The 15,326-nt window shown below is 41.1% G+C and overlaps 1 protein-coding gene across 4 annotated transcripts in view; it reads left to right on the plus strand.

Annotated features, from left to right (window-relative positions):
• lrp8 (low density lipoprotein receptor-related protein 8, apolipoprotein e receptor) overlaps positions 1–15,326 on the plus strand; it is a 115,356-nt gene that overhangs the window by 70,146 nt on the left and 29,884 nt on the right. For all 4 annotated transcript variants that reach the window (XM_040183768.2, XM_040183770.2, XM_040183766.2 and 1 more), the window contains exons 5-7: positions 10,921–11,295; positions 13,654–13,776; positions 14,409–14,531. In XM_040183768.2, the coding sequence (XP_040039702.2) occupies positions 10,921–11,295; positions 13,654–13,776; positions 14,409–14,531 (621 nt within the window). The remainder of the gene's footprint in view (positions 1–10,920; positions 11,296–13,653; positions 13,777–14,408; positions 14,532–15,326) is intronic.

Raw genomic sequence — 15,326 nt, forward strand, 5'->3', positions numbered from 1 at the left:
AAAGTGTTTTCTTGAAGCAGAATGCAAACTTAATGTTGGTTTCCTGTCTTTCCCTGTGGTGGAGCATCTATAAAAAGATTAAAGTTAACAGTCTACATATAAAACTGTTCAGTAAACCGCTCGTATATGAATTAACGATTGGAAACAAATGTTTGGCAGATGATCATTGGTCAATATAGTATTCTCAGTACAATCCTCACTTTCTATTTCTTTTATTTTGTACTGTATTTGATGAAAACAACATAAAAGTACTATTATCTGCCATGTTTTTCATCCCCTCAAATTTACATGATTCTGCTTTCATGGAGCAGCCTACATAAACATCTCGGAATAACATATGACTAAAAACAAACAAGTTCACAGAGATGTATGTCATGCATGCATACTGCACTCACCTTTCTGCATAATGGATGTGTTTCAAGCTAATTTTTGCCTTTTTTTTTTTAATCCTTGTGTGTTTTTGCACAAGGCTGAGCTTGTGTTATAGCAAAATCTACAAAACAGCTTTGTGACCAAACCACAGATACACACACACAATCTTGCTTCATCTGTCATACGTTACATTGACATCGCATTACTGTTTCTACCCTCCATAGTCACAGCTGGGATTGAAGCTTTAAACAGGGAATTGATTTTTAACAGTACAAACATCTGGCCCACAACATTATTGATTACAAACCCTTGTCACCCACCAAGACACACACAGCTTTTTTATGAAAAAATAGATTGCATGTCAAATGTATCCATTGCTAAGCCGTTGCTAGGTTGGAACGACAACAAGGATACTTTAAATGGATATCTACACATAATTGCTTTATGTCAGTACTACTATCTTTGTGTTGGTGTGTGAGAATAATTTTATTTTTGTGAAGTGATTTGGGCAAATTGTAGTTTAAAGGACAGACTAATTGTGACGTGGGAGAGTCCTCGCCTAGAGGTACAGGGTTGTTTGTACATCTAATCTCAGCTTCCATGACGTTTCCTTCAACGCTCTCATCACTTCGAACACTTTGGGGATAGCGTGATAATCTATCTACAACCATCTACAAAACTACCCTTTATATAACTTATAAATTATAATAATAAATACTATTTTTCGATTGTTGCTGATTACCATAATGTGTGTTGCTCTCAAACCATGAATATTGGTTTATTATCAGAAGGTTACAACTCCAGTGGAACGGGTACGTTGTGAGCACGTGGCCCACTCGACTCTGCTAATGATGTGTAAGACCGCATTGTTCCTCTTGATTAATTGTATTTTAATCAAGATGGATAGCAACGGTAATAGGAATGCTCATGCTTGGTAAAACTCTCAACATGTCAAGTTGTGAAATCTTAATAAGCACTTCTTAAAGCAGATCAGTTTTATAAATATAATAATTAGAAAAAGTATTTGGTACCGCTCAAGTGGATCCAAATCATGACAGGCTACATTTCATGAATTGTGTGGGAATTATCTTGACATAGAATCTAGATGAATCGGATAGAAACACGTATCCACTTTGTTGTTCTTTCCCTTCATATTTGCCGTTCTCTCGTTGTTGTTGGTCCTCACAGTCCCTGAACGTTTCTCTCTGTTGTTAATTCGTCTCCATCTTGCCCGCAACGGTTATAGAGCAGGCCGCCAGCACGAAGAGTGATCACATAAGGGACTTGGTGCCCACGACCTTGTGAAAACAACAGACGCTGTTGATTTAGTCTAGTAACCAGCTTCCATTGTACACCGTCTGTGTCTCTGACCTACAATATAAGCTCTTGGTTTGGATCTTCTTCCCCCATCAAAGGCAAAATCTATTCTCCTTCACTCCTTAGTTTAGAAATCTCTCTCTGCGGCCTTTTATCTGTCTGACCTGTGAGCCGTCATCCCTCATTGCAGTTAGAAGGAACAGTGCTTAATACAGATGTTGAATATTGCATAGGGGTTTTGATGATAATTGATTTCCAGCCTTATGCTTTCATAGTCTATGTATAAGTGTGTGTGTGTGTGTGTGTGTGTGTGTGTGTGTGTGTGTGTGTTATAAAGACCCGTGTTTCATCTATCATTTGATGGTGGCACGCTGTGAATATCAAGTTCCTCTCATCCATGGAGGATGATGTCCATGATGTAGCCATCCATGTAATCTCAGTTCACACACAAAAGTCCACATCAAAAGCCTCACAAAGGATCCATTAACGGTATTTTTAGTAAGCCGTAGACGTGTCACGAATATATAAATAAATAAGCATGGAAAGATAATAAGACCGATTGATCTGCTCGATCACCTCTTTTTTTTCCTGATATTGGACAATGAGGAAACCGCATCAAAATATCCACACATGTGTATGGACACCTGAGTTGCTTTATGCCGACGCTCAATGTCCCCATTGTTTTCATTCTTTTTTTAATCCTGCTTTTAATGAACAAAAAAAATCCACCAAAGTGAGATTGCAATGTAATTACAAAATACCTTCTTAAAATATCATATTTTGTTTCATGCTGATAAAGAACAGCGTTTAATTTAGAGAAAAGTAATGCAAATGAGAAACAAATAATACATTAAAAAGATATTTCAGCTGTATCAATATACCTTCATTCGCTCCTGCATCCTGTATTTATTGAAACATGGGAGTTTTGTGTAGTATAATTCATAATCATGCTGCTAAACTAAATTGTCACTATGCAGTTTGGAAAGTCTGTAAGAACAGTACCGACATCCACAAAGATATTTATTGCTGCTTTCTTCATCCATTGCATCCCTCCACCCTCCTCCTCCAACTTTGATCTCCTCTGCTCCCCCTCCATCGCTCGCCCCGGTGGCAGCTACAACTGCAGTACAAGCGTTAATTAGAGCTGCTAATTGAGCATATCAGAATGTTGAATAAAACATGGAGCAGGAAGGAGGTTCTTTATTACGTTTAGGGGAGGCCTCTGAAGAAAGTTTATCAGCGCTTAATTTATGTTAATGTGAAATTGTGTTTGTTTAGACACATGCTCCAGGGTGTGTTATGAATAATGGCCATTCTTTGGTCTGTAAATTCCCATTTTAAATCGCAACATAATTGAAAAGGTTCTTTACCTGCTCACCAATCATCTTTAAAATTTGAACAAATTGCCCTATTTAGGTTTATAAAGCATGCAAGTGTTATTTGTGTGTGGCCGGTTAAATTGCTGATTCAGCGAGCGCTTGAACGATCCAGCTTGCTTAAGGTTGGTCACCAAAGAAGTTTACGTTTCCACAAACCGAATGAGATTAAGCTCACAGACACTATGATGAATTAATTTCCCCTTTTCCTCTCAATGCATCACAAATGCCTGTTAATGGAAACAAAAATGTGCATGTGAGACTTTAGTTAATTAAATTTTAAAAGTGAAAAATACATTCCCTTTTCTATATTAATCAAATATGTCATGTTTGTGTCCATGCAAGCTGAGAAAATAAATATTTTGTCTCTTTGTGAAGAATATGTTGTACTGAAAGTCTGCCCCTCTGGACAGACAAATTAAAGCCAAAAGACACTCTATCGATGTGTATGATTGTATAAGCTGTTGTGTTTTTTGGTCTTTCTACTCAATAATGCTTTATTCTTACCTCATACACCACATGAACTCAAATCTAATTACAACTGGATTTCAGCCTCCTGAGGTGGAAACCAGCCGCTCATGTGCTTGAAAGATTTCATATCATTCATACATCTTAACAAATGTGTGTGTTTAACATTTAGCATGTTGCATAATGCAGTTTTAAAACTTTTACAGTGCACACGTAAAACATTAAACCATAACCTAGATCTTTTCTCCATTGCCTCTCCCATAGATGCACAATGATCTGTAAACTGCTAGGAGACGCTGCCGCGGAGACCTGTTGCTCTTTTACAGCAACCCGAGCTGCTGTGTAATATGACAGCGAGCGGCCGCTGGATCGCTGCCCACCAGCTGGTTTATGTTCGTTGATGTTTTATTGAAGGGCAGAGGAGATGGAGACATTGTATGTCTACTTGTCTTTTGTGTCAGTCTGTCGAGGAGTACGAGCAGGGGAGTAAATAAAGTTGCACGTCAAATGTGTCCAGACGTGGATGCACATGTTGTTAAGTGAACACATTGAACCTCCAATCCATTATGTGATTGATAACAGATCAAAGAAAGACAAAGCAGGGTACCACCCACATAAGGGAAATAAAGGAGGTAATGTGCGAGTCCATGCGTTTGCGTTGAGGTATTAGCCTCTTTTATCTTGCTTCACCCACAATCCCACTAAGAGGTGGCTGCATGCAGAGACAGAGTGGTGTCGTCTTGTCTCTGAGTTTCTCTACGTTCTCCATTTATAATCCCCTGACTGCTCTCGCTGCGTGCGATGTGATGTAATAGAGCGCCGGCTCACAATCGGGCTCGTTGCGCAGCCAGAGGCATTTGCACTGCTTCCGAAAGGCTTTGAGTAAATGACTTACTTGCTCACTTTAACCCCCAAAACCCGTCCTCCATCATGCACATGCACACACACATACACACCCTCAGAATCGCATGGGGAAGACCTGCCGCTTTCGGTAGCTGCTTCAGTAGCCGACCATTCTAAAGGGATTTTAGCTGCTAGTTCCTGGCAGTAGCATCTGGTAACCAGCCTCAACCTCAGCGTGCAGGTTAATGTAATGCATTCATCGAAATGTGGCAACATGATTGTTTCGTAGTGTTTTATAGTGTGCCTTATTATAGAAGTAAGTTCAGTGGAAATCGTTTTTTCTTTTAGCCACTGGTAGAAGTAATATGTGCTGCCTTTTTATTAATATTTATTTCATTATATATTTTCATCCAGACTCATCTTTTACCTGGTCCAGGAGTGTATTCTTTAACTTGAATCCGTTGTTTTCAAAGCAACTATCAGTGTGTTTACATGATGGTATAGTTGGAATCTTTGCTTAGTCAGACTATGCTATTTTTCGGGGCAATTGCTATAATCCCAATATACATGGCAGTGAATAAATCAAATCATTGGCCGAAAGCATGTCATAACCGATACGATAGGTGGCGCTGTTTTCATTACAACTAGTTGTGATACAACCATTTCCGCTTGACCGCTTCACCACTACCACCAACAACAACATTAACATTAACATTACGAGAAAGATGGCGAACGGAGAGCATGGTGAAGCTACATTCCTCTACTATGTTTGCATGATGGAGTACAGTGAATGCGAATGGCGCTATCGGCTGATTTGATAACGGAGAGAAGACGCTGTCGGGATCTCAAGCATGCGCAAAGACGCAAAGTTCAGTTCCTTATCCGATTCACCGTTACATGCCGCAATAGTCGAACTATCAACTGGATCGGATCGAGTTATCCAGGGGTGTTAGTCGGACAAAGGTGTTTATGTTACGGGTCGGCTCATAGCCTGTGGCAAAAATGAAAAGGAATGAGGTGTGAAAATGACATAATGTAAGGTGTATGTAAAGTGCAGGGATGCGTGAATCTGTGTGCGTAAACATGACTGAGTCAAATCTAAGTAAAACTACAACAAAACAAAACAGGATCATACCTGGAGGAGCAGAGAGACAGAGCAGGGTTAGTGAGGCAGTTTAAATACCCTGAGCCCAGGTCTCTCCAATCACCCACGACCCTCCTCTTCCTGCAGGAGGAACCGCCCCTGCCAGGAGAGGAGGGGCCATGACATTTACATGAAACGGATAATTCGATTTCAGTCCGACTAAGCCAGTTATTCGAATCCATGTAACCACGCTGAATGAAGACATGTTATAATAAAAAGTATATGCAATGATGGTTTTGTAATCAGCTTAGAAACCTCAGCGGGATATTTTTAGACAAATCATGTCAAATGAATCACCGACCTGGTCTAGCAATAGGGTGAAGATATGTGTCTTTAGTGAGTAATGTTATTAGTTCCAATATGTAATATGGAGAAAAAACATGGGTTTAGCTGTGGAGGGCAATCAACAGGAGAAATAGATAAGCTGTCATGATGAGGCCATCTCAAATTATGTAATTATCATCTTGTTCAAATGCAGGAGAACATGTTGATAGGTTATTGTCATTCTGTCAAATGATTACATCTCGATTTCTAATGTATTCATAGATTTACTACCTTGCAATTATTGAGGAGAATGCAATTAGTTTTTCGACAGGCATTCAGAATGAGTGTGTGTGTGTGTCCATGTATTTGTACTTGGCATGTTAGAGGTACTTTTAAGATTTAAGACTACAGAGCCACAAGGGGAGAGTGATGACGTGTCACAACCTCCATTTAATGGCTTAAATTATTTGATATATGAAATATGTTGGACATTTGGCATCCACAAAGGATGAGATAGCATTACACACATAGATGAACAGCATTCATCACACACACGCACGCACACACACACACATTAAAAATGGTATTGCTTGTGAGGCAGTTATTATTCCAGTCTAAGCTGCTGTCAGATCCCGTTGTGATTGAGCTATTGAAATATCCTGTTTTATTCAGTAGACCGTGTGTGTGTGTGTGTGTGTGTGTGTGTGTGAGAGAGACGGTGGTTAAGAGAGTCTCTCCCTGGTGTGTACAAATCAGGTTAAACAGAGTCTCAGTCTCAGTGATTTCTTTGCTTTTTTCCCTGCTGCTCTTTCACTTTGATTCCCCAGGTTCTTCTGTCACACCACAGTGAGAAGTGAGGCGTCTTGTCTTTTCACACCCAGCTAGACATGTTTTTCCTCTGAGCAAAGACAATCCAACTAGCACGACTGAATAGAAAAGCCTGTAAGTTAAACTTCAACAGTTCATGGTTGGATTCATAGTGAGGCACCGAGGTGAGAATGTGTTATAAATCTAGACTTTCAGCCTTATTTCGACATGGTTTTGACAATTTTGGGAATGAATGCATTTTTTAACAAAAGGCCTTTTTAAAATTTTAAAATTTTAAAAAAATTTTAAAACAAAATGCCATGTTCAAAACCTGCAGTTTGCTGGGAGAACCTCAACACACAATTTAACACTTCAGAAGCATTTTGTCTTGAACAAGTAAGGTGTCATCTTTATATATGGTGTCATCTGTCTATTACACATCCAGTTAACTTGCAGGGATTAATATCGTTCAAAATGTCTCTACCCAGACTGCAGCATGTTGTATTATATTCACTTTTTACCAAAAAAGATATGACGGACACGTTGCACAACAGTTTCCAACCAATGCTGGGAACCCAGCGTCGTCTCTGCCTGGTAAACCCCATCAGGCCGCGTTGTTGGAAGGTGAATTTTCTCTGAAGCTGCCTTCTGTTTGTCAGTCAGTGAGGAATCTATTGTGTATTTCCTCTCTCCTTGCTGTCTGTCTATCTATTCCATTAGGAAAAGAAGATCACTTTTATGTAGGAGCAAGTGGAAGAGCCGAGGGCTTAGGGCCTGTCTGTCTGGTGTTGTTGGGGAATGTCTGTGTGCACGCTGCCATCCACTCGGAGCTGTTGCTTCAAAGCTCTAATGTAGCCAAAGCACTGATAACACTTTGTGAGACCCCTTGAGAGGGACTGCATGTCAAGTTGCCTGTGTGTTTTCAGAGAGAGAGACACACACACACACACACACAAACACAGGGCAATCTGGTCTTCCTGCAGGATGTGTTGAATTCAGAGTATGTATCTAAAAACACTTTTTTTTCCATATTGTCCTCCTAAGCTCCTCAGTGTTAAATCCCCATCAAAGTGGCAGACTCACATTTCTAGAGCGATGCAAAACACGACAATCTTTTTACAAATGCAGGGATGCCAACGTCCCTGGCACCCATCTTCCTTTAGCGTTAGGCTGATTTATTAATATCAAGTGTAATGGTAATTTACACATCGCAAATGCCACATTAGGCGAGTGTTCTAAATACACTGAGTCAATACGCAAAGATGTACCTGAGCACCCTGGAGCGTTTCAATGCAAGATAATAATTTCAACATTAATTTTATGCAGTTGAAAGATGCTTTCTTTTTGTCATAAAAAAAGGTGTGGTCAGTTGACAGATTATTTACTCAAGAACTGCAATTCCTGCACATTTCTAATATTTGTTGAGGTGGTGAAGCAGGTCAGCCATCATTACGGAGATCTTGACAGTGAGCTTGCTTGGTATTTAGGAAGCATTGTTGCAATGCATCATTTGTTTCAATTTGTCAGTTGTCATCGCGCATGAAGAGGAAAATACCACTTATATCAACTTGCATGAATATATGATGCATCACCATTGCTGCTCTGCACAGTCCCACTTTGCCTTGCCTCTTTATTCTCGTTGGAAAAGGGCATTTAGTCCCGGATGGATTTTTTTCGGTGGATGACATTTTGCCATTGTTTTGCTGGGGAGGATCCTGCTGTTCAGGTTTGGTTTTCAATGCAAAGTGACGGGTCATGCAACAAACACCAGTCTCAGGCCGCCCTCAAACTAGTAGAACACCTGTCTGATGCCCTGCCCAGCTACATGTGAACACTACGTTATACATCCTGCACAGCTGTGATGAAAACATACACATCATTCATCATGAATATAGATGGCAATTTTTTTTTTCAATTACTCTTGTGTACCTGACAGTAAAAGGCATGCATGACTCAACACGTATTTGTTTTTTTATTGATGCTCTTGTGTGAAAGATAAGGCATCCATATTGATATTTCATATAGTAGATGAAGACGCCGCTTGTCTACGATTCAGCCCATTAAGCCTCCCCTCAGAACGCAAATGCCTTGAGCTGTTGCAGTGTACTTTTCATCTGATTCATCCATTTGTGTACACGTATGTATGTGCATCTATAATGCCACTGCAAACTATTACATTTGTGTTTGTATGCGTGCCAAAGTGCATCGGTTCCATCAGATTTTAATGCCCACCTGCATGTGTGTGTTAGTCTTTTTTTGTTGTGTTTGGGAGAGATCGTCCTTCAAATCAAGGTCATGGAGCTGCACCTTATGTCTCTGTAGCATCTACTAGCTGTCCAGTGAAGGGTCTGACGATGGATGGAAGGCTTCAACCGCGGGTCAAACACCTGCAGGTGGAAAAGGGGAGAATAATCCATTGAATGGATGTGTTGGACTGTAGCTGTGCATTAAACACAGATTCCCCTTTAAGAAGGGGGATGGGGTAGTGTAGAATTTTGGAGACATTTATTGTGAGTTACTGGGATTGTTAAGCAATGGACCGTCTTCACTGAGTGATGAACTAAAGGCTCTTTGGCGTTCTTCAGCTTTCACAGCCAGGTGCCGGCATCGAGGGACGGACGTGTCACACAGAGGATGTGACCCTTTGCTCTGTCTGGAATTCACCCTGAAAGAGAGCAAAATCAGTGTAAATACATGACAAATGTCTTTTAAGTAAATCATATCAATAATTTAGAGGCAATCAGGCTGGTTTCCACATGTATCTTATGCACAACAATTTTACATTTCAAACCATCTCATTTTAAAGGAAAACTTCTGCATTGCCAAGCAAGGCAAGGAGGAACTCCTTAAAGGCAAAAAACAAGATGATGATACTTTTATTCCTGCACGAACTGTTGGGAACAGGGAGACTTTCTTGGATTGGTAGGAGATGGAATAGGTGAAAGCAAAGACAGCACACTGAGTGGACCTGTGCAGGCTGGGTAGGTGTGATCATCTTCTCTGAAGCACAGAGCACCAGAGTTATGGGATCAAATGTGAAAAATCTCTGATGGCCCAAAACATTAAAAATGTTCCATAACTTCAAAGCAGTATTGTGAACAAAAACAGTTTCAAAAGTATGTAACCTCTGGGATTAAGTAAATATATATTTATGATTTACATAAACAAAAACCCTCTTGTCGCTTGTATGATTTTTTTTTTTTTTAATTCTATTTAAAAAATAACTTTTATACTTTGATAACACCATACGTGACCCCCAAACCACTTGAGCCTCTGCTGGGAGGATGCTGATGTTGTTTATGTGCTCATGTTAATTAAATTACTTACATCTGAGTGCAGATGATTAGCATGCTATTACTAACAGCTAGCAGGGAACCCTATTGGCTATTATCATAATGAGCCCCTTAGGAGCACTGTGTGGGAAGGTAACACAGAGAGAGAGAGAGAGAGAGAGAGAGAGTAAAGTTATGTCGGTCGCCCAGAGAAGAGCGCTACTTCAAAACAAAAGTGTTTTTTTTTTTAGCACATTACATGATTCACATTGATTTGCCCAACCTGGCTGGAATTACATAATGTTGCTGCTGGCATATATAGTAAAGAGGAAACACGCAGTTTTCGCCCACCCTCACACATGCATGCGGAATCATTGTAGTTTTCTTTAATTCACGGAAATCTTGAGACGCCTCAAGGAGGAGAAACGAACACATGAGCAGATAATATGCGCAATCATCGCAGGTGTTTCTGTACAAGGATTTTCTCCCACAGAAACACTCGCGGGGGGTTTACACAGCAGCAGACAGCCACAGCTGTGCCCCAACTCTACTCATCACACACCTGCTTCCACACACTGGATTTCTGCTGCATTTATGCTCTCGAGTACGCAACTTTTTTTCTTGATGCTCTCCTTCAACTTATACGTGTTTCTCTGTGATACTTCCAAGGAATGTGTGTCTAAAGGAGCTGCTCGTTAGCAACATTTGGAGCTTGAACCATCACCAGACATCAAAAGTCCCGCAGCAAATGAGGAAACATCTGGAAGTCCCCACTGCTCATTAACTAACTTTGAATAATACATTCTTTCAGTTAGAGAAGGGATGAGGTATAACTGGCTACATCCCTATTCCCCTAAGCAGTTTGAATATATGACGCTATATCATTTATTTCAGTACTCTAGCTCACATATCTTCCTGATCTACTGACCATGTGCACTAAAACACAATTAGTTCTAATAGTTGTTTTTTTTACCCTGTCTATTAAATTCAATCGAAAGATTTCCTCTATGAGAAGTACAATTTTTAAAATCATCTACCTGTCCCATCCGTCCTGTAGATGCCCAGGCGTGCCCCTCCAAAGACTTCCAGTGTCTCAACGGCAAATGTGTGGCGCCGATCTTCGTGTGCGACGGCGACGACGACTGTGGGGACGCCAGCGACGAGGTGAAGTGCTCGGCGCCCACCTGCGGCCAGCACGAGTTCCGCTGCAACGACTCCGAGTGCATCCCCGCCCTGTGGAGCTGCGACGGCGACCCGGACTGCAAGGACAAATCGGACGAGTCCATGGAGCGCTGCAGTCGGAGGACGGAGCCCCAAAAACCTCGCTGCCCAGTGGGCGAGTTCCTGTGCGGGAGCGGGGAGTGTGTCCACATGAACTGGAAGTGTGACGGAGACGCGGACTGCAAGGATAAATCGGATGAAGCAAACTGTCGTAAGTCATCTGCGGATGTGTTGTATTTATGTGGAGACGGGTGGATAAAGAATATCTGGACATCTCCTCAAAAGGATAATGCTGCTTTTTGATTATTACTAAGAAACGCTGAATGGACCAGCAATTATTTCCTGTGTAGCCAAAACATATAATCACTCATCAAACCCAATGCTTTGGTTATCCTTTGACAGAAACAACTTCAAGACTGTATTTAGTCTCAGGGACAAAGCTTTGCTCATGAATTAATTCTGAGCTGCTCATTGTAATTAAGAAATATGTTATCCAATTACTGGTTCTTTTATGTTTTACAGTGTGTATGTTTGTTTTTTAATATTAGTTGCTTGCTTAATGTGAGGAGTTTATACCAGCTGTGGACTTAATGTACTTAATTAATGCATACACACAATGTGTTGTGGAACATTGGTGTGTGTGTGACCACTACTGAAGGAATGTCCTTCAAAGGCTGACATGCCCTGTGTTGTGAAAAAAGACTACAAGACCGAATTGTTGTGCGACAAAGTGATTGAAGGAAGATCAATGCTAACTTGATGATCTATGAGTGCGTTGCCATGCAACCATGAAACCTCTGTGGGGTGTGTTTGACCATGTGCGTTTGCCTGTGAGAGAGTGTGTACGTGCTCGCATGTGTGGGATGTGAATGTCCTTCATTAAGTGGGACCCCCATCTGGTCTCCTCTTCACACTCCCACATACCTCTCAGTGAGATATCAGCAGCCTCGCACATAAGACATGATACACACACACACACACACACACACACACACACACACACACACACACACACACACACTTTCACAGAAGACTCGGGCAGAAGCAAGTGTTCTAACCAGGCGGAAAGCTTCGGTTCTGCCAGTTGAAGGCGATATGGAAGTGTTTTAAAGCTTGTGTTCTCACTACAGACTGACTGGTGGAAACTCTTCTAGTTGCAAATAGACGTTCTCGTAAAAAAAAAAAAAAAGACCCCTCTCTCTTGGTTTCTTAACTAAAGCGAAAATTGTAAACTAGATGCAGTTATCCATCACCCTACTCAATTGTACCTTTTAATAATTTAAAGTTATAATTTCTACTACATTCAGCTAATCAATAAGCTTAGCTTGTTAGCTTCACTGTTGAATTGTATACATTCTAAAAATCTGCATAGCTTGCTGGTTAAAGAAAGACAAAACCCATGTACATGATTCTGTTTGACAATAATGATAGTGTGTGCATGCATCACATTTTGAATGAGCGTGGGCGGTTGGAGGCTTTTGTCAAACAAGATGTAATAGTTTTTGATGTCTGCTTAAATGTAAATGAGAGAGCATAGCTCAGCTTGGGGAGCTGCAAGATTTCAATGTGTGTCATGTGAGAATGATTGCTTACGTCCGGCTTGTTGTCTCCTCCTCTATTCCGTCAAGCTTTCACACAGACGCGCTGCCTGGTTATCTCCCATCTTATTTGAAACATCCATCTCCATAATCCGTTCTCATTTCACAGACATGCAGAACAGTGTCTGCGAGAAGGGTGACAGGAGGTAATGTTAATGAGAAATGCCTCCTGCCAGCAAATATACACATCGAAATCCATTATCACTATTTGTAGGGATTTATCATAATCAGCTGAGTTCCACAATTAGTTAATTTTATTAACAGCACGTGATTAAGAACTCTTCACTTTGTTGATTCTGGCTTGTGTTTTTCGTTCGCTGTAGCTTGAGCATTAGGATCAGTTTATCTGTGTTCATCTAAAGGGACACGCGTCTCGCGCATGACATTACAGTCTGTGCTCATTGCTGCTTCTGCACGTGCACTTATGTCGGTGTGAAACAGAGTGCGTGTGTGTTATTGTGGCGATAGTCATCCATCCACTCATTGGCCTCCCAAGCCAACAATCATGTTTACCTCCATTCCCTTGGTAGAGCCAGTCCAATAGACAACGAATGAATAATTAAACAGCCAGTTAAAAAGATAAATTAGTTAAATAAACCTGTCCTCGACATTAGACCAAGCTCATACAAAAACTCATATGCACGAACACACACACACACACACACACTCAATAGGTCACTGGATCTGGGTTTTGGGACAGTGAATGACTACCTACCTGCTTTTCATTTCCATTGGGGCCTTTTCTTTGCAGGTACGAGCGGTGCATGACTGATTATTGTTGGATTGGAATGCACTCCCAAGTTGGCCTGATTAAAGAAGGCAAAACGGATACTGCACACACACACAAACACACGTGCACATTTTCATCGACGCGGTTGAAAAAAAGAAACTATGGCCTGAAGGAGGCCGATACATGATATTTTCACTGAAATATCAACAATATATAAGCATGTGTTGTTTGTGTTTCTCAGCCCTGCTTACATGCCGACCTGATGAGTTCCAGTGTGGTGATGGATCCTGTATTCACGGCACCAAGCAGTGTAATAAGGTTCACGACTGTCCGGACTATAGTGATGAAGCTGGCTGTGTCAACGGTAGGTGTTCGATGAGTATGGCTTGTCGAACACGCAAACAACTTGTCAACATGTATTTTGTACATACATACACACACACGTGTATATATATATATATATATATTTTGTGTGCATATATATATATATATATATATATATATATATGCACACAAAAAGCTCAAGGGTTGATTGGCTGTGAACTTTATCTCCAAGGGAGTGTTTTAAAATGCAGCACCGTATTGTTTGCACATACTCTTACCTAAATCCTAATAAACACAGAAAATAAAGAGAAAAGTACCCCCAATGGATGGGAATGCCCTACCAATCATGATGTGTTAGTAATTTGCATTTAGATGTCACCGTGTGTTGCAGAATACTAATCTGTTTAGACTCTGCGGGATGCATTTAAAGCTGCATTCACGCCAAATCAGGCTTCTTTTTTTCCCGGCAACCCTTGCTTTCCCATTTGCCACACGTCAAATGCACTCCCCACAATCACATGACTCCAAATCGACGCAATGCCTGGTTTTGGTGTGAGTGCAGCTAAGGGCATCTACTTAAGTACCTGAGCGTTGTGTGTTTCGAGCCGAATAGAGATGTAGTTCAGTAAATACAAAGCTGATCTTTAACATCGTGTTGTGTCTCCACTGCAGTTACAAAGTGTGACGGGTCCAGAAAGTTTCGCTGTAAGAACGGGGAGTGTATAGACCGCAGCAAGGTGTGTGACAACGTGAAAGACTGCAAGGACTGGTCTGATGAACCCATGAAGGAGTGTGGTAATTAGTCTCTGTTTCTCTGCACACACCTACACACCCAGACTGTCATTAGTAATTGAGCCCTTGCATACATGGATGTACGTATACACTTATATACCGATGCATCCTCAAACTACTTCTTCGTAAAGTGGGCGGTCACTAATCTTGGTAAAAGAAGCTTCATTTTATCAAGGCATTTCTCAAAGGCCTTGTTAAGATCAAAGAACCAGGCGACTCTGCCCTCTAGTGCGATCTGAGCCGCGGAAACGTGACCGGACTGCGTTACCCACATGGAACCACACGGATTATCTCTGCACCGTAGATAATTACCATTTACCGAACTTCAGTCACGGAGCTCACATGACAAGCAGTGCAATCCGGCTGCACACCAAGGGAAGCAGTTGGGAAAACCTTGGCTATTCATTCAGTGTAATTTGAAACCTATCGTATATACGCTACTGAAGCAGAAGACTCAAGAGATTAATTGTGGATCTGCTTTTCACTTATGGTTTTGCTGTAAAGTAGAAGCCCGTCACATGGCTGTAAAATGATATGTGATATGTTTCAGCGAACTCTGGTCTCCAGGTAGTCGGATGTACGCTGTGATGAGATTGACTTGTAACCATATCATTAATGTTAAACATGGTGTTCAGTGTGGCTCAGGGCAGACCTGCAACGCCTCCTATGCACGGCAAAAACCAAGGCCATGTAAAATGGTTCAAGATGATGCGTTTCCTGGCTGATAAAACATTTGCAATCATGCATTTTTACATTCACTTGGCAGCAGCCTTCTTCCCTGAATTTGATGGTGCATTG

This window comes from Gasterosteus aculeatus, chromosome 8 (assembly GCF_964276395.1).
Source record: "Gasterosteus aculeatus chromosome 8, fGasAcu3.hap1.1, whole genome shotgun sequence".
Lineage (NCBI taxonomy): Eukaryota > Metazoa > Chordata > Actinopteri > Perciformes > Gasterosteidae > Gasterosteus > Gasterosteus aculeatus.